The 20,593-nt window shown below is 40.1% G+C and overlaps 1 protein-coding gene across 11 annotated transcripts in view; it reads right to left on the bottom strand.

Annotated features, from left to right (window-relative positions):
* LOC126268079 (uncharacterized) overlaps positions 1-20,593 on the bottom strand; it is a 422,439-nt gene that overhangs the window by 197,780 nt on the left and 204,066 nt on the right. For all 11 annotated transcript variants that reach the window (XR_007549078.1, XR_007549079.1, XR_007549077.1 and 8 more), the window contains one exon: positions 8,844-8,961. Coding sequence is in view for 8 of the 11 variants with exons in the window: in XM_049973545.1 (XP_049829502.1) it covers positions 8,844-8,961 (118 nt within the window). In the remaining 3 variants the exon portion in view is untranslated. The remainder of the gene's footprint in view (positions 1-8,843; positions 8,962-20,593) is intronic.

Here is a 20,593-nt window from a genome sequence, read left to right as displayed (position 1 = left end):
AAAAATAAATAAATAAATAAATAAATAAAATAAAAAATCCCAGATTCCCTGATTAAAAATACACTTTTCCCCTGTTAACTGACAGCATATTTTCTCTCGGAACTTGATAACTTACCAATCCTTTGCATGGTTATGGTTTCATACACAGGTGTTGAACTTCTCGGTGCTTTAGAAAAGAAACTCAGGGAAAAAACATGTTTTGTAAAGATTTTTAATTTACAGCAATATGTACACTGCATATTTTCGTATTACGAAAGTATAAATTCGAATTCCACCAAGCACCACTTATTACATTCCAAAGCATTGAAATCGAGATTGCTATGCGCTTTTGTAAGCAGTCATAGCTCACGTCACGTTATCTCGTCAGCCGATGACAGTGCATATTCAGAGCTTACACGTGATGTAGTTAGCCAATAGCAACATCACTTAAGTAGTGCTAATACACAAACAGGAAAAGTTTATGGTTTACTACAAGAAAAGCAATGCTTTCACATACAAAATTTGTCCTCAAAAATAATCCTCTTTTTACAACCTAACTACTGTGATGTCAACATAAATATCTTAGCACAGAATAAAACCTGTACTCTATGTCTACTAGGTCTACAAGGTCAATATGCTGCAAGAGAAGCTAACCTTTCACATATAATGGTGGTCTTTTATGCGGGTATTACACTTTAAGTCGCTTTATTTTCCCGCGACATTTCAGCAGTTGCCACAGAGCGCCAGATAACAGGTACCACCGCACTTGCGCAGCTACAATGACGTAGGAGGCCTGTATGTTCATACATGTAAAATATTGAAAAACCTTACAATATGTCATAAAAGAAACAAAACATCAGAGGATACTCCAAGAGCTTCGGAATTTCGTGACCCATACTAACAAGAGCACATTTGAAGTGCATTTTCGAATGTCCAGAATCCCAGAAGTGGGCCTCGGCCTGATGTTTAAGCTTTTCAGTGTGGTTTTTGGGATGTAAATTTTCTTGGGGTACCAATACTGTGTTATTTCATGTTTAGTTCTTTATTATGGCATAATGCCATACCTGCTAGAAGATGAAACGTGCACTTGAAAAGTAAGTCAACAGTTGAAACTAGTCAATAGTGTGGAACACTTCATTTCAAATATATTGACTGCCTCAGCAGAAAAGAATAATAGAAGAAACTTTCTTTAGCAAACTGACAAAAATAAGTTCATTGTTCTGAAAAGCAATTTAAAGCTCGACTTTCAGAAATATGGAAATGAAATAAAATCTGAAACTAATAACATATATTAGCTTTCCGTAACTATGTGAGTGTATTTTAATTCACTCAATACCTTCTGGCCACAGAAATCCATTTTGTTTTCATTTGACATGAGAGCAGTAAATGAAGAGGAAACAGCAAAATCGCTAAATGTAAACATGGGTCACATGGAGACTACCCACTCCCCCCACTATAACTCAAAACTACTCTGCACATCAGCCCTGGATCACGGATCAACGATATTTCCGAACTGGTGCAGTACTGATCCGGCTAGGCTTTGTTACATGTCCGTACAACACATTTTCCGCACTACTTCCAAATAGAATTTAAAGCAGCTGCTAGGTAGGGACCGTACAAATGGCCCTTGCTAGTATAGGGATCTGGCCAAAAATGGTCAAAATTTCATTTTCGTGGATACACCGAGAAAATAATACATAACCTTTCTTATCTGTTATTCCTGTTAGTCATTTACTTCCACTCTGGTAGTCTCAATCTATGGATTTCTCTAGTAATTATAACAATGCTCATCATTCGCAAACCCAATCAACCATATAATGAGACAGTGGTTGGCATTCATCTGTTCGGCTTTACTCCACTCAGCTCGTATAGCCCCTTTTGTCTGCAGGGAATTTTGTTTCTAGATGCAATGAGGATCCCTTAACAGAGACATCACGTACACTATGCACGCATTCACAAATCAAATTAGAATGTGATCAAAAATCAACAGGCATGCTTTTTAAAGTCATATAAATAATCAATAGGCCAGCGTGCACTGAATGCTAGGCACTTTGTGAAACAAGGTTTTTTTCCCTTAAGAAAATTAATCCCCCCGATCCGGGCCTAATGCGCATGCCTGATTCTGGCAGCTTGGGCACGCCAGTAAATTTTTTCCTGGGAACATCTAGCTGCTTGCTGCAACTGCACCCTGAAATAATATCTTTGAGCAAAGTCGGCTTATATTGTCTTCACACGAGTATCTTTGTAACAAGCAACAACTGTACAGCACATGCTGGATGCTGGCAAAGTTTTGTTACTTTGCGTATATACATACATATTCCGTAAAAGTGAGTGATGTATTACCAACTGCCATTGCAATGGAAGCAGATATATTTATACTGAAACAAAGCTCTCCATACTGTCACATTAAGTACAATATTCAAATTTGGATCCAAATTCGTGTTCAAACAACACTAATGGTGATGCATTAAAGCATGTTCCATCTTCTTGTTACAGAGCCAGCATCCAGCATTATGCTATGAAATAGCTATGTAACTTCTCATGCACCATCTGAAGCAGAGCATGAAAATGTTGGAAAACTGATTCGTGGAATAAATAACTGTTTCAAAAAAAGTGACTGGTCGCAGTTTTCTATTTTTATATTGAATAAACTGGCACGGGCTCTTAAACATTAATGACGCATAAGCTTAATCAGTTGCTGATGTATTTACAGACATCACCACTTTATACAAAGTGTCAAATAATTTCAGCAGTAAGTTATAATTCTACTTTCATTTAAACTATCATTGCCTGTTGGGACAAAATTATCATCACATTAGTTAAATGAGTTCAAATGACAATTCACTGAAATTATTTGTGTCCGACACTGTAAAGAAATGGGCCACCTCTAATTTTAACACATTATTTTTTCAAATTCTCACAGAGTTAGTAAGGCTGACGAAATTGATGGCAGGTGAATGAGTAAACATAATAAACAATGCTAAACCATATGCCTGTATTAATTAGTAATTGGGTATTCCATTCCAAGTGGTCTAGATGTTTCTGCATTTCCATCATAGATTTTGGTGAAATTTTCTATTTGCTCATGTTCCCAATAAACATTGGTATGTTTTATTATCACTTATTCAACAGCTCTGGAGGTATAGTCATCTGTTGAACTCCATACCATAGCCATCAACAATGCACCTGTGCGTTTCTGGCAATTTCAAAAGCAACAAAATCACCAGAAAGAAAGGGAATTAGGCCATCTTGTACAACTTATTGGACTCTCTCAAGCAAAACAATAAAAACAGATTTCCTGAGCAATTTTCATATGGTTAATTTGAAGCAAAGTTGGCCCAAAAAATAGAAGCTTGAAAAAAATTGTAAAGTCATCTTTTATATCTCCAGAATTAATTTCAGGAAAAACCTGTAACCTGGCACGTCATAACTTACCAATACAATGCATTCAACAATATTATGAAAAGGAAAGTTGCTACTCACCATATAGCTGAGAACCACAATAAAATGATTGTCGGAAAACGAGCTTTCGGCCAACAAGGCCTTCATCAGAGATAGCGCGCGCGCGCGCGCACGCGCACACACACACACGCACACACACACACACACACACACACACACACACACACACACACACACACACACACACGCACACAAAACTTACATATGCATAACCACAGTCTCTGGCTGTGTATGATGGGAGACGAAATCAGGTGGTGGGTGTAAGGAGGAGGCTGCACTGAGGATGGGGAGGGTAGCAGGGTACGAGTGGAGAACGGGGTAAAGTGCTGCTTATGAGAGCATACAGGGACAAGGTGGAGAGAGGGTAGGGCAGCTAAGTGCACTTGGGAGGTTAGGTGGAGGATGAGGGGAGGGGTAGAGGAAAAGTAGAGAGGTAATGGGATAAAGGACTCTGTAGTGCTAGAATGGGAACAGGAAAGGGGCTGAGGGTAAGGACTAAGACAAACGAAGGTTGAGGCATGCCCCTTTCCCTGTACTCACTCCAACACTAACAGTTCTCTATTCCACAAACGCACCCAGTCTATTTATTTCTCTCTTTTTCTGCTATCAAGAACCCTCCCCCCCCCCCCCCCTTGTCAGCCTCCCAACTGCATCAAGCTGCCCTCCCCTCTCTCCACCTCATGCCTGTATTCTCCCCCACCTCTACCCTGCATAATTCCTCCTCACTGCCCCAGGCCCCAGCTTCCTCTTTATCCCCACCACAAACTTGCATCTCACGGTGGGGCCTCAGCAGCCAGAGACTGTGGTGTGTGTGTGTGTGTGTGTGTGTGTGTGTGTGTGTGTGTGGTGTGGGTTGGGGTGGGGTGGGGGGAGGGGGGGCAGTCGTCTCCAATGAAGGCCTTGTTGGCTGAAAGCTCATTTTCTGACACACTTTCTGTTGTGCCTATCTGCCACTCAAAATCTCCACTATATGGCGAGTAGCAACTACCATTTTCATAATATTCTTACATTCCAGCCTGGATTTTTCATTCCTCAATGCAAGGTATTACAATATAAAAATTTCATTCTCCTACTGCTTTTCAATGGTTTACAAATTGAGGGCAAAGTTGACAATCTTTCTAAAAACACCAAAATGGCTTTTTAGGACCACTTTTACAAAAACAAGCCTTTTGCAAACTCTTTTAAACCATTTTCATTGGAAATACCACTTTCTAAACCATCTAAAAAACTATATTTGGTTTTGCAATGCATGCATATAGGCCCTAACAAATAACAAGGTGAAGGTGCATTCAAAGAGGCCCATATTTCAATGGTACTCAACTTAATGCCAAATTCTTTTATCGTGTTCTACTCTTTGGAGAAGGCAGTATCAAAAGTCCAAATGACTTGAAAAAATGAGTTGTCTTTTGTCACGATTCATCATGAAATATTCCAATTTGTTTTTCTACTACAACTACAGAAACTAAATGGTTATAAACTTAGCCATTAACTATGCATTACCAAGGCAGTGGAGATCATGGTAGTAAAATTGTTACACACAGGGTGCCTACACGGACAAGGAAAAAAATTCTCAGATTTCCTCATTAAAGATACACTTTCTCCCAGATGAAAATACATCTTTTCGTGTTATGTGACAGTATACTTCCACTCGAAACTGAAAAATTTATCAGTCCTTTGAATGGCTATTGTTTTATAAAGCAGTGCTGAACTTACTAGCACTTTAGAAAATGAAACTCCAGGGACAAAAACGTATTATGGAAGTATAAATTCGACTTCCACCAAACACCGCATTTTACTTTCTGGAGCATTGAAACCGAGATTCTGATGTGCTTTTGCAAGCCAGTCACAGCTCATATTACGTGATCTTGCCAGCCGATAACAGCAAATATTCAGGGAATAGGACACATGATGTAGTCAAGCTAAGCTTTTACATATGATGTTGATCTTTTTCACGTGTGTAACACTTTAAGATACACCACACAAATGTGCCAGTAAAATGTTTAATAATGACATAAATGTCCAATAGTCTAGGTTCGAAATTCTTTAATACAGGCTTGTCATCAAAAAGTTGAATTTTAAACACGAGTCAAATGCTCTGTGATCTTGGGTAAAAGGAAATTTTCTTTGAAAGTAACGCTTTTCAAACCACAATTCGTAATATTTTCCCAGAGCCTGTTAGAAATAAGTTTGTTTCAGCAGCTGCGAGAGAGCGCCAGGTAAGAGCCGTCACCATGCTTGCGCACCTAAGACGATGAAGGAAGCCAGTATGTTCATAGGAGCAAAACATCAAAATAGCTTACTTTATGTGATAAAAGAAACATCAGAGGATACTCCAAGAGCATCGGAATTTCGTGAACCATACTCAAATGCATAATTCGGCTTAAAGTGCACATTCGTATGCCCATGTTCCCAATGAAGTAGGCCTCGACCTGATATTAAGGTTTTCAGTGTGGATTTTGGGATGAAAATTTTGCTTGGAGTACCAGTACTATATTATCACATGTTGAGTTCTTTATTGTGGCATAATGCCTAAAGTGCTAGAAGTTGAAAACCTGTACTTTAAATGTAGCAAACAGTTGGAACTAGCCAATAGTGCAGAAATAAAAACGCTTCGTTTCAAATAAATGGACTACCTCAGCAGAAAATATTAATAAAAGCCAAATTTCTTTAGCAAAATGACAAAAATAATTTCATTGTCCTGCAAGGCGATTAATGCTTGACTGTCAAAAAGGTGCAAGTAAGATAAACTCTGAAACTAACAACATATTTTAGCCTTCCATAATTATGTCAATGTATTTAATTCACTTGATAGCTCCCGGCCACAGAAATTCGTCCCCCTCCCCCCCCTTCGACGTAAGAGCAGTAAACAAAGAGGAAACAGCAAAACCACTAAGAGCAAAGACGGGTCACATGGAGACTACCCAACTCCCCACTGCTCTGCGCATCGGCCCCAAATCTACAATATTTCCGAACTGGGGCAATACTAGATAGTGATTGCATGGCGCGCCAGTAAAATTTTTCTGGGCGAGTCTGGTTGCTTGCCGCTACTGCTTATAAAGCTAACAGCCACACTTCTGTAGCCAGAAGTACACGACTCAACTGTGCACGCGCAAGAGCCCACTCGTAACAGCTTAAACGAATCTAATGTAAATGGTTGCACGATGTCACGCTCATCGGAAGCAATTTGTTGTTATGAAGCATTGGATTGTCTTCCTAAAGCCTTTGATACATTTTGCTGATGGCACACACTTACATGAGCACGGTGTTTTCTTGTTTTATGTGGAGCATTGCCATGGCAATTTATTTTTCTTTTTTTCTCCTGTTCGTGTTTTATTGCTGCAGTACTATTCTGCAGTAGCAGGGCACAGTAATATCCTTTGTTAGAGTATCTGTTCTTTCCAGACAATAATCACAAAGATTTAACTGAAAACTAAAACAATGAAAAATTCCGGGAATTCTGAAAGAATTACCGGATTTTACCCGGTTTTCTCCCAGATGAAAAAATTCCCAGGTGTTTCCCTGATGTCCCGGTTTGTATACACTCTGTGCACAACAACTGCAACACAAACAGTATAGCCTGCAGATTTTACATCACTGGCACACTGAAAATATTATTAAATTTCACAGGTGTCCTCATGACATTTTTGGAATGGACTCATGTTATAGAGAATCATTTGTGTGTATTTTTTTTTGTGGAATGCTACTGATGTGCTAGTTTATTTCCAGTTTAAAGTATAGTGTACACTCTCTCTCTCTCTCTCTCTCTCTCTCTCTCTCTCTCTCTCTCTCTCTCTCTCTCTCTCTTTTTTCATAGGATCCCAAGCCTGATGATACATTTCTTGTCAGAGGCCAACATCAGAAGTGGTCTCGTTGAGGATGTTTACTTCAAGCTACTTGAATTTTTTACAGGTTTCATTAATTTGCTGTAGAATGTAATGAGGAGAACTATACTGCTGACCATATGATGTCATTGAGGGTTTGTTTGAGAAGAAATTTTGATAAGACAGAATCAAAAAAAAAAAAATTATGCTTTTCAAATGTGATTGCCTACAATTATTAGAGGCATATTTTATAAAAAGAATTCTGTAGATCTGAATTTATAGAGATGACTCAAAAAACAAAAAAGACTACTTATTTCCTATTTTTCTGGCTCACGCTCATTTCTTGCTCACCAGGACTTTAGATATTGCCTTCCCCAGAGAGGATTAAACATCTGTAGAACACAATTAAAGATGTCAAATTTGAGTAACAGCTGAATATGGGCCCATTTTCAATGCACTTCCACCTTGCCCTTGTTTTTAGGGTCTTATATGGTCACATTGCAAAGCAAAATATAGTTTTCAGATGGTTTACGACAGGGTCCTTCTAATAAAAATAGTTTGAAAGAGTTTGCAGGTGACTTTCTTTGTAAAAGTGGCCCAAAAATTACCATTTTTTTTAGAAACACTGTCAACTTTGTCCCCAAATTGTAAACTACTGGAAAGCAATAGGAGAATGAAATTCTATAAGACCCTGCATTGGTAAGTTATAGTGCGCAAGGTTTCACGTTTATCCTGCAGTTACTTCTAGATATATACAAAGCTAACTTTCGCATTTTTTTGAGCACCTATTTTTTCAGCTTACTTTGCTTCTATTAACTGTATTAATATTGCTCTAGAAATCACCTTTTATTATTTCTCATAAGAGGGTGCAAAGAGTTGTACAAGATGGAATATCACCCCCCCCCCCCCCCCGCCCCCCAAGAAAATACCGCCACTGCACTGCTGACAGCTGTGCAATGGAGTCAAACAAATGACTATATCTCTGGAAGTATGGAATTAGTGATTGTGCAAAGTTACCAATGTTTACTGGGATCATGTCTGAATGTTTACACAAAATTTCACCAAAATCCATAATGGTCATAGGGAACTTTTTCCAAAATTAGATGACTTGGCATGGAAAAGACCATTTTTAAGCATAAAATTATCCATAAATCATGGTTGCAACGCTGAAACCTGGGAGAAAATGGTGTTACTTTGGTTCATTTTGTCACACAGTACATGAAATACCCTGACACTTGTCAACAAATTTGTATAACAAGCTGTTCTATCTCTACCTCACAGAGCAGAGGCTGCCACAGATAGCCTGCCAGCAGGTGCAGGTGAGCAGGCTATTGGCCATTGCATCACATTCACCCCTCATTCTGGTGTGAATGAGAATCAATTATCAACCTTTGCCTTTGGGCACTTAGCCGAGACATACAATCGTGTATGCTGATCACGTGACTGCATAAGTGTCAGCTGTTTGCCCATGTCTATCCATCTCTGTCCATAGGCAGGCACGTGAGGTGCAGCTGGTTGTACACCAATATTTTGGGCAACTCTATTATGAAAATGGAAACACAAAACTGATTGTTAACATACCTCCTGCATGTCATGGTAGCACAGATGAAAGAATACCAGCACATCATTCATAGACTTCTTCAGTTTAGCTGCACGATTAGGTTTCATGTAGCAATCTTTTACACTGCCACTGACTTTCCTGTAACATATGTATTACAATTTTGACTTACTTTGTGTGGAAGTAAACTTAGTTATACAAACACTCTAACAGAAATAATACTAAAATAAGATTTGGATAACTGAAAAATAAAGTTACTATTACGTAAAATAAACAGACAAGAATAAGAGCACTAATTACATGGAAAAGATTGGATACTTTAGATGGAATGAACACACAGTAGACAAGGTAGCAAATTCTAAGTTTTTGTAACACATTGTTCAACATTTGGAGTAAACAGCATACCAAGAAAAGTGCAAAGAGATTAACAGTTTATGAACCGGCTGGGTGCACATAGTAACTTAGAGGAGCCACATGAATGCATAATGAAGGAACCAGCTAGTATTCAATCACAAGCTTGGAATAAAAAATTCCCTGAGAATTTCAGGTATGAGGAGGAAGATGGTATCAAAAAGCAACACAAAATTCCACGAGTTTTCGTGAAATTTCTGAAATTCTCTGAGAGTTCTCTGATTTTTCCAGGTAAATTTTAATTCCCTGAGAATTCCAGGTTCTCACTAATGCACACACTGATTCATGAGCAAGGCTTTGTCTATAATTTCTAAATACTCCAAGCTCTACTTGGTGTGGTAGCTGATAGGAGTAACACATTTGAATGAAGATATCACAACCAATCATATCCACTTCCAAACTATCTCTACTGCGCAAACACAGTTTCGTGATTGTTGAGATCATCGAGACACCTTTGTCGAACCATATTTAGCATGTTTCAGCATATGGTCACTTGGAGCACTAGTTGACACTGTCATTCACTTTCTGTTGCTGAAATGTTATTAATTTGCAAATAGCACCAGCTATGTATTTTATTCATGCTGAGCAAAATGTGTTTCGAGACTTTATTCTTGTTGTTAAGTGCAGTATTTTCGTATGAATTTTTTCTGATGTAACACAAACAAACAATGTGAGTGATAGTTTGCATGTGTGTGTGGTTATCTACATAACTGACGAGGCACAGTACTTGATAACTTCAAAAAAACGACTGCAGTGCAGGAGACGCAGAATAACACATATTCAAACACCATGCAAAATACATATTTGCACTTAACGAGAAAAAATTCTCAAAAGTGTTGTGCTAAGCATGAAAAAATACGTAACTAGTGCAGTATTTCATTATTTAAATAATGAATGACAGCTGCAGGCTTTCAAAAACATTGATTACGAAATACGAAATTGAGTCAAACGTTCCTACGTCCCACACAGTTGTCAGTTCCAGTTACATAACTGGTTTTTATTAAATAATAAATCTTCACTAGATAATAAACAAGTCTCTGACAAGTCTTTTCATGCCTGTTATGTACAGTCAGACATAAAAGCGGACCGCCGTCCAGCTGCCACAGAGACTACGGCCAAGACGATCTTTTAAGGTGGACAATAAAAAAACACCTCTGACTACGCTTAGTCTGGCACAATATTACAATGATGTAAGATCCGGAAGTGTCAGGAGGAAGTGTTGTGTACTTACAAGATATTGTGGGGTTGTGTTAGCCCATGGTGTAGTGGTAATCGTCATGCATTCTAAACTTATAGTCGCGTGTACGCGTCCAACTGTATCTTTCTTCTTTTTTTTTTTTTTACCACATTTCAGCCCTCCTCTAAAGTTATGAGTCTGATTGAACATCGAAGATAATTCGCTTTACATTCTACCCATCGATAATAACAAATGCTTTCAGAAAAAATTCTACAGCACAGCTTGTGGTTGCGTCGCGATCAGTGCAGCTTATGCTCGAGCATATCGTCGCAATGCAATGGTCACCCTCTATCTACATGATGTCACCCACTACCTGAAGTCGGGTGCCACCCAGGTGAACACGGTGCTACACTGTCAGTGTATGTATCAACTGTCATTTTCAAATTCGAAGTTCTAGTTATCGTCTTGCAGCTAAGCATTGGATTTTGCATACTTGAAAATCGTGAACTATGGTTAAACATTGTAAAATTGGGTCGCAAGTGGGAAAAAGGTGTAACATCTGCAACACAGTATTTACTTTTGGTATAACAAAGGGATGATGCACAGGAGGTAGCTTGAAAAATCTGAACTGTGTGTGGAACAAATGCTTTTGGGAAATATGCACCACGAAAAGATATTCTGGTTTCAAAGAAGATCTTTCTAGCATGAATGATTTTCCACATTAAGAAAATCTTAACTACTGATATAAGTGATGGATTACCGTTTAACCATCATGCGGCATTTGCATTCAACAGGCAAGGTTCAGAAGTCTGATGTAGGAGTCCTGCATGCTCTACTTTGAAACAACAAAAACCAATGGAGTGACTATTAATGCAGTTTTGCTTGAACATCATCAGGTCGCTCATTGAGCATTCCTATGCAATACTATTACTGGTGACTATTAATGAAGCCTTTATTGTTAACTTCCGGACAAGAAATGAAAGGCTGAGCCCCCCCCCCCCCCCCCCCCCAAAGAGTAGTGTGAACATAATATTTTACATGTGATAGCTCCAAAATTGTGTTTTGCACTACAAATTCTTCCCCAAAGGTGTGTGTATCACAGCTGGAATTTGTTGCCAACAATTGAGACACCTTTCAGTCGCAGTGTCAGAAAATCGACCGACATGACTACATCAAGTGTGCTAATGCATGATAACGTACTCTGGTGATTTGAGAAACAACACTATCCACGAGATTGATAGGAAAGTCATCTCTCAGGCAAACATCGTTCTGATCGTGTACTCTTAAAATTCTACCTTTCTCACTCTTGATCGATCAACCGTCAAGGCAATTCATTTCTAGATGAAAATGCTCTTCAAACTACACTGGTTTAATGACATTTTGCTGCAGCATTGTCTTATGATACCCCTATTGAGTTTCTATCTGCCTGCTTGTAGCTGTGGTACAAAAGAATTAAAAATATGGCTTTCACCAAATCTGAAAATGGGAACGAATGCAGCTTGCAACGGGTGGGCAAGCATGTTACCTTGGAGCTGTTTCTTTCCTAAAGTGGGTAGATATCATTTGGAGTTTAAATTTGTGGCAAATGTCAATCAGATGTGTGCGTTGGTTTTAGTGTGTAGAATTTTAAACAATAATTTTTCTATTGGTTTTTGCTGTCACAAAACTGAGCTTTGAAATCTCACATTCTTCTTGGTGAATTTCGCTCATGGTTATTTCGAGTATGTTCCAGAACTTTTCAACATTTTTGGGGTTTTTCTTATTTTCAATGTTGGTGGGAGCATGTGCATTGACGAGAGTATATTTTTTATTAGCGCTCTGAATACGCATAGTGATAAGTCAATTGCTGATGGGTGTGATTTCTTTGACAGAGTTGATGACAGATCTCTATATGATAAATGCCACGCCGAAGGTTGTTGCGCCTTTTGTTACCATTTATTGTGTTTTGCTCTTGAAGATGCTATAGTTTCCGTAATGCAAGGTTTCATTACCAGTTATGTTACTTGAAGAGCTAAGGATGAAAATTTTTTGTCTGTTGAATCCTTATGTGAGATTATTTTGTTTTCCTTTTTGGATCAATGTACTGATATTTAGCATTTCAATGAATGTTTTCTGGTCATAGGGAAGTTTACCAGAGATCTCCGATATTCTCTGCCGTGCTAGCCTGGAATCCCTAGAATACGAAAGTTCAGTTGCCGTCTGTCGCCAGTACAGATCTTTCTGTGAGCGAGTGGTTGTATATAACTACTAAATATGGAGCTATTTTATCAGCGTACTCTGAAAGAAACCTGACTGGTATACAATCTGGACCGGAGGTCTTGCCTTTATTAAGTGATTTAAGCTGCTTGATTACATCAAAGATATCTACTTCTATGTTTCTCGTCTTGGCAGTTGTTCTTGATTGGAATTCAAGAATATTTACTTTGTCTTCTTTGCTGAAGGAGTTTCGGAAAACAGTGTTTAATAACTCTGCTTTAGTGGTACTATCATCAGTGACTTCATTGTTATCCCACAGTGGAGGTATTGATTGTGTCTTGCCACTGGTGTGCTTTATGTATAATGAGAATCCCTTTGGGTTCTCTGCCAGATTTCAAGACAGAATTTCGTTGTGGAAATTGTTAAAAGCATCTCGTATTGAAGTATGCACTATATTTTGAATTTCCGCAAAACTTTGCCAGTCTTGGGGCTTTTGCGTTCTTTTAAATTTGGCATGCTCTTTTTGTTGCTTCTGCAACAACGATCTGACCCATTTTGTGTACCATGGGGAATCAGTACCATCACTTATAAATTTATGTAGTATACAGGATGTTACAAAAAGGTACGGCCAATCTTTCGGAAAACATTCCTCACACACAAATAAAGAAAAGATGTTATGTGGGCATGTGTCCGGAAACGCTTAATTTCCATGTTAGAGCTCATTTTAGTTTCGTCAGTATGTACTGCACTTCCTCGATTCACCGCCAGTTGGCCCAATTGAAGGAAGGTAATGTTGACTTCGGTGCTTGTGTTGACATGCGACTCATTGCTCCACAGTACTAGCATCAAGCACATCAGTACGTAGCATCAACAGGTTAGTGTTCATCACGAACATGGTTTTGCAGTCAGTGCAATATTTACAAATGCGGAGTTGGCAGATGCCCATTTGATGTATGGATTAGCACGGGGCAATAGCCGTGGTGCGGTACGTTTGTATCGAGACAGATTTCCAGAACGAAGGTGTCCAGACAGGAAGAAGTTGATCGGCGTCTTAGGGAGCACGGGACATTCCAGCCTATGACTCGCGACTGGGGAAGACCTATAACGACGAGGACACCTGCAATGGACGAGGCAATTCTTCGTGCAGTTGACGATAACCCTAATGTCAGTGCCAGAGAAGTTGCTGCTGTACAAGGTAACGTTGACCACATCATGGTATGGAGAGTGCTACGGGAAAACCAGTTGTTTCCGCACCATGTACAGCGTGTGCAGGCACTATCAGCACCTGATTGGCCTCCAAGGGTACACTTCTGTGAATGGTTCATCCAACAATGTGTCAATCCTCATTTCAGTGCAAATGTTCTTTTTATGGATGAGGCTTTCTTCCAACGTGATCAAATTGTAAATTTTCACAATCAGAATGTGTGGGCTGACGAGAATCTGCACGCAATTGTGCAATCACGTCATCAACACAGATTTTCTGTGAACGTTTGGGTAGGCATTGTTGGTGATGTCTGGATTGGGCCCCGTGTTCTTCCACCTACGCTCAATGGAGATACGGGATACTCTACCTATGCTGCTAGAACATGTGCCTTTACAAGTACGGCTCAACATGTGGTTCCTGCACGATGGAGCTCCTGCACATTTCCATCAAAGTGTTCGTACGCTTCTCAACAACAGATTCGGTGACCGATGGATTTGTAGAGGCGGACCAATTCCATGGCCTCCACACTCTCCTGACCTCAACACTCTTGACTTTCATTTATGAGGGCATTTGAAAGGCCTTGTCTACACAACCCCGATACCAAATGCAGAGACTCTTCGTGCTCGTATTGTGGACGGCTGTGATAATTTACGCCATTCTCCAGGGCTGCATCAGCGCATCAGGGATTCCATGCGACGGAGGGTGGATGCATGTATCCTCGCTAACGGAGGACATTTGAACATTTCCTGTAACAAAGTGTTTGAAGTCACGCTGGTACGTTCTGTTGCTGTGTGTTTCCATTCCATGATTAATGTGATTTGAAGAGAAGTAATAAAATGAGCTCTAACATGGAAAGTAAGTGTTTCCGGACACATGTCCACATAACATATTTTCTTTCTTTGTGTGTGAGAAATGTCTCCTGAAAGTTTGGTCGTACCTTTTTGTAACACCCAGTATATCTCTCAACTGCTGTCTTTGAAAACATTCCACTACACTTACATGAGCAGATCAGATCGGAAGGAGTGAAAACTGTCTCTTAAAAAGGCATTAAGAGCATTTTTATCAGCTTTTTTTAAAAATAGATATACTTTGCATTTCTTTTTGACAGTCGTAGGTGTTACGGTATTCAGCCTAGCAGCAACTGACTTGTGGTCATCGCTAATCCCTATATTCGCCACAATACTCGCTATTTGTCCAGGATTATTTGTTGCTAAAAGGTCAAGTATGCTTTCGCAACCATTTACACTTCGAGTGGGCTTATGAACTAATTGTTCAAAATAATTTTATGAGAAAGCATACAGTACAAGGCAGGGCTGCATATCGAGAGTAGATTAAAGTCACCACCAACTATGAGTGGGGTACCTATTTGAAATGGGACTTGAACTGTTCAGCAACTATATCATCCGAATCGGGGGTCGGTAAAACAACCCAATGAATAGTTTAGTCTGATTGTAAAGTATAACCTCTACCCATACTATTTCTCAGGAACTATCTACATCAATTTCATTACAAGGCAAATTACTTCTGACAGCTATAAATACTTCACCACCAATTGTATTTAATCTATCCTTTCTGAACACTGTTAGATTATTAGAAAGAATTTCTGAAGAGCTTATTCCCGGCTTTAGTCACCTTTCTGTACCTATAACTATTTGAGCTTTATTGCTTTCTATTAGGGCTTGGAGCTCTGGTTCTTTCCCAACACAGCTACGACAATTTACAACTACAATACCGAAATACCGATTGTTTCTACAACTAACTTACTGTGTTTTACCCGCCCCCTTTTAGACAGACACCCTTTATGTGGTCCCGAGGCTCTCTAAACTTTTGTTTAAAAGAAACAGTCCCTTCCACACAGCCCCCACTACCTGTGTAGCAACTGCCCCCACTACCTGTGTAGCCACTTCCTGTACGTAGTGGACTCCTGATCTATTAAGCAGAACCCGAAAACTCACCACTCAATGGCACAAGTCAAGGAATCTGCAGCCTACATGGTCACAGAATTGCCCGAGCCTCTGATTCAGACCCTCTACTTGGCTCTGCAGCAAAGGACCACAGTCGGTTCTATCGACGATGCTGCAAATGGTGAAATCCACCTCAATCTCGCAAGCAAGACTGGTAGTCTCTACAATGTCCGCTAGCCGCCCAAAACCAGAGAGAATCTCCTCCGATCCAATGCAACAAACATGACTGGTACCGACATGACCCACAACCTGCTGTTGGCTGCACCCTGTACTCTTCATGGCATCTGGAAGCAGCCTTTCCACATCCAGAATGATCCCCCCCACCCAGTATGCACACTGGCTTTCTTCCCCTCCTTGTCAGCCATGTTCCTAAGGGGCCCCATTACATGCCTAATGTTGGAGCTCCCTACAACCAGCAAATCCACCCTCTGTGAACGCCCAGACCTTGCGGTCCGCGAAGTTTCCTCTGGAACAGGGTGGACGAATGCATCTGGTTCAGAGACATTGTCAGATACAGGTAACAATCGAAAACTGTTCGTCAAACGAAAATTGGGGTTGCCTACTATCGGCCCCTCAGAAAGGGGGCTGCCTGCCAGACTTTGGAATGATCTCCCACTCGACCATGGGTGAGGGGTCAACCTCAGTGCAGGCAGCACCTGGGGCGGCCACATCAGTGCACCAAACGGGGGACAGGTTGGATGTGTCCGACGTCTCTCTCACATCTCCGCGGCCGATCCCTCCACAGAGATGCCTCTTGGCAGCAACCTCAAGCTGTGTGATGGAAGCTAACATAGCCTGGAGCTGTGAGCGAAGGGTCACCAACTCAGCTCGCATCTGTACACAGTAATCACAATACCTATCCATTACTGAAGGCCGTAAAAATACACAACAAACAAATGGTGAACTTGCCTTCTTAGCAGCAAGAATGCGAGGTGCTCTTCCACTGATGGTCTAACCGACATTGAGCTGTACTAACCAAAACAAAACAAAGCCTGTACGATACGGCGGTACAGTACGGTACACTGTAATTAAAATAAAAGCTTGGGCGTAGCAAGTACTCGAACGCGCAAGAAATTACTAAAATAATCTAGTAGTACATAAGTCGCTCATGCTGGAAGCTCGTAACAATGTACAACAACCAAACAGTGTACTCGCCTTCTTAGCAGCAGGAACACGATGTGCTCTGTCACTGACGTTCAAATCACTCTATTTGGATCCCAAGAAAATAGGAACCTTCGCACAAAGTAATGTGTGGTGATATCAAAATTTATCCAACATAAAAAAAATAACTGCAGAGCTTTCATACACGCAGTAGTAGCACACAAGGAAATATTATGACTTAGAAGCGTACATTTCAGTTCCTCCTCTCATATCAACACCCTTGTATTAGTATGAAATGAGCATATAAGTCATTTCTTCTTCCCATGTCATAGCTTTTGTTTTAGTATGAAGGGTTCTGAAGCATAATATGACACCAGATTCTTATCGTAGGCCCCATCGGAAATGCAAAAAGCAGGGAGCTCTCCATTCTTTTGTCCAACAGTCTGTTTCCTTTCATGCATTACTACCACTCGCAGATTCTTATATAAGGACTTGCGGGCCTAAAATTCTTCAGCAGAATGAGCTTTATGTTGTTGTGTTAACTACAGTCTGGAAAAAATGCACCAAAGACAAGATCCCCTAGATCAGTGAAGATATTTGCACATGTCTGTATTCCGCAATGACTGCGAGCTGCCACAATACTTTATAGAATTCATGCGGCAGGCAACAAAACTGTGAGTGCATTTCCGACTTCATTCGTAAGTCAGCAGGAGATGGACAGAAACATCAAATTAACGTCACTTTTCTAGTCATATTCAATCCAAAATGAGGTGTTATTAAGGTAGTTGAGCATTCTAGGAATTACATATGAAAATTCCGATAGCCTAAAGAACCGGTCAGTGTGAAACCTTCGAGAACTAAATTAATATTAAACTGCAATAACTTGAGACAATAGGTAGACTATTCCCTTCTCTGGGTAACCTACTACTGTTAATTAGGATTCTCTCTGTCCTACACGTAATGCAAATGGAACTTAACATTCATGAGGCGCTTTCTGCTATTCTTGACAAACATCAGCAACTTGTAATCACTGCGAGTAACAACTGCGTGATGATAATGGTCCGGGTTGCAGTGGATGTGGTGGTGTTACGTTGTCAAACTGCTTACAGTAACGTTAATGGTGACGCACATAATCTAGCGCTGATTACCTGCCTAAATGAAGATAGTGTGGTGGCATCATTGCTTCCCTTTACTTGGCATCAGCTTGAGCAACCTGATTCAATGAACATATTACTCCATTCACAAGCTGCTAATGATACAGTATGACTACAGAGATAATCACGCAGGTATTACATTAATTCTACAGTAAATTGCTTGGCAAATATTACCATCAGCTATGCAGCTGAAATGATTAACTGTATAGGTACTCTATGTTGCACTTGGTTAAGCGATCAGCTGCTTCCTGCTTCTACTTGACTAAATATGCTCTACAATCTGATTCACATGTATATGACATGGGTTAGCAGCATCACAAAGCAATGACTAAAGAATGGATGCCATTGAAGTCCCGTTAATTGATGGCAAGACAAACATTTGCAAATCACTTGTAGTGCCTCAAAAAACAATTGAATCTTAAATATAGAAGGACAGACGTCCACACTGTCACAGGGTGTTGAAATACAGCAGCAACGGCAGATGAAAATTCATGACCGCCCAGGGTTCGAACTGGACCTCCTGCTGACAAGGCAGACGCGCTGACCATTGTACTAGCAGGACACAACATCCAAGCTGCCTGCAGGACCTAGCTATACACGCTCCTCGTCAGATGAGAATTCCCATCTTTTCCACATACCACATATGTGGTACCCCTCCCATCTATTATTGCACTCGCTGCCACACTGTACTCGTGCAAAGGTTCGCACGATGACATGCGTCTAGCACTGAAAACCTTCGATTGCCTGTCAAGACCTGAATAATTATACAGGATGTTTCAGGAGAATAGTAAATATTGTAGGAGGAGGTGGTAGTACAGATAAATTGCAGAAAAATGCCATATAACATGTGTCCAATATTTATTGAGTACATACAGCTGGGTCCTTACAGGACCCCACTGTCTACACTTCCTTGAAAATAAGATTCCAGCATTACTGGAAGAGGTTCCTTTTGCTACAAGAATGCATATGTTCCTCCGGTGTGACAGGACTCCTGCTTTTCCTAGTCGTCATGAGACACATTGTTCAAACCTAACATTTCCTGGATGAGGGGTGAGGTAGATACGCACACTTTTCTTGGCCACCGAGGTCCCAGGACCTTATCTCTATGGATTTTTGCCTGTGGGGATGGTTGAAAGGCAAAATCTACACAGAAAAAGTAAACTCAAGAGCCAATTTGATCATTTAGGTTTGAATAGTGCAGCCCTCATAAAAGAACACAAAGACGAACTCAGAAGAGCTACACATGGTGTTATCAAGAGAAGTCAAAAGTGGATTGAAGTTGGTGGAGGATTTTTGAAACTCAACTTTGAACGTCATCATTTGCCTTTGCTTTGAGTTTGATAGGGTTACCTACTAACAGCTGTATCTCTGCACTCAATAAAAAGTGGACACAATTTATATGAAACTGTTTTATGCATTTCGTCTATACTACCAATTGCTAAAATATCACCTATTCCTCCTAAACACCCTGTATGTGCATATAGTGTGGTGTCTATTCTTTCAGACATGTCCAAAAGAACACGCACACACACACACACACACACACACACACACACACACACACACACACACACACTTTTATCTTAAGTTCTATTTGGAAAATGGTTGCTAACTCAGTGATAGTGACGGTCTGGAGCTGCATTAATCTACTCATTTCAGTAGATATAGTTGTAATTTTCTGAACCATTCATGTTTAATAAGTGACAGTGAGAGTGTCTCTCATCGTTTACTTTGTGGGAAACCTGCTTCTTTCTTTCCTTGCCTATACCACAGCGTAGAGTGATCGCTCACATACTTGATACCTCACTGGATGTACTACAGCAACCAAAGATTGCAATCCCGCTGGAAAAGTATATTTCAAGTCAGATGGTTTTGCCCCTCCTTTACTATCGTTGAAAACTATCACAACGAAATTAAGTATAGGAATCCTACGAAACCCTGGAGTTCACACTGTGGTGCTGTGCAGATGAAAAAAGTAGTTTTCACAATTATCAGATGAGACATGGAGTTTGTCAGATTCCACTAATTATGACTGCATTATTAACTGTTCATACACAGTCGCTTTCATGATGCTTATTGCAAGTGTTAGAGCTGGAGAAATGGAAACACCAGATTTTCGCCATATGGAATATTCAAATTCATTTGAATTCAACAATGTAATGGATTTTCTCTTGAGAAGCGATATAAGGATATCAGTTAATGCTTTTGAGTCCACAAAAGTCGTTCCACACAAGAAATAAAACTACATTCCTCTCTTATGTTGCAATTTATCTGTCATAGCAACTACTGCGCCGATAAGTAACTCGCAGATGCCGCACCTTTTCGCTAGCTCCGAGGTGACATGCCCGCCTGCCAGTTACAAGCTGCTTTCGTTCACCTTTCGAGACTCGCTGAAAGCCGTATTTATAATTCTTCTGCAGCAGAGCTACAAGCAGGCAGATAGAAACTCAATACGGAAATCGTAAGGCAACGCTCAAGAAAATTCATCTTGCTACTTTCAGTAACCCTTAGTGACAGAGCAAAAACCTTATGGTACTGCAAAATTCATAATGCCACTTTTGTTTTC

Source organism: Schistocerca gregaria, chromosome 4, assembly GCF_023897955.1.
Source record: "Schistocerca gregaria isolate iqSchGreg1 chromosome 4, iqSchGreg1.2, whole genome shotgun sequence".
Taxonomy (NCBI): Eukaryota; Metazoa; Arthropoda; class Insecta; order Orthoptera; family Acrididae; genus Schistocerca; species Schistocerca gregaria.
Note: the sequence above shows the minus strand (reverse complement) of the source record. Positions and strands in the feature narration are given on the sequence as shown.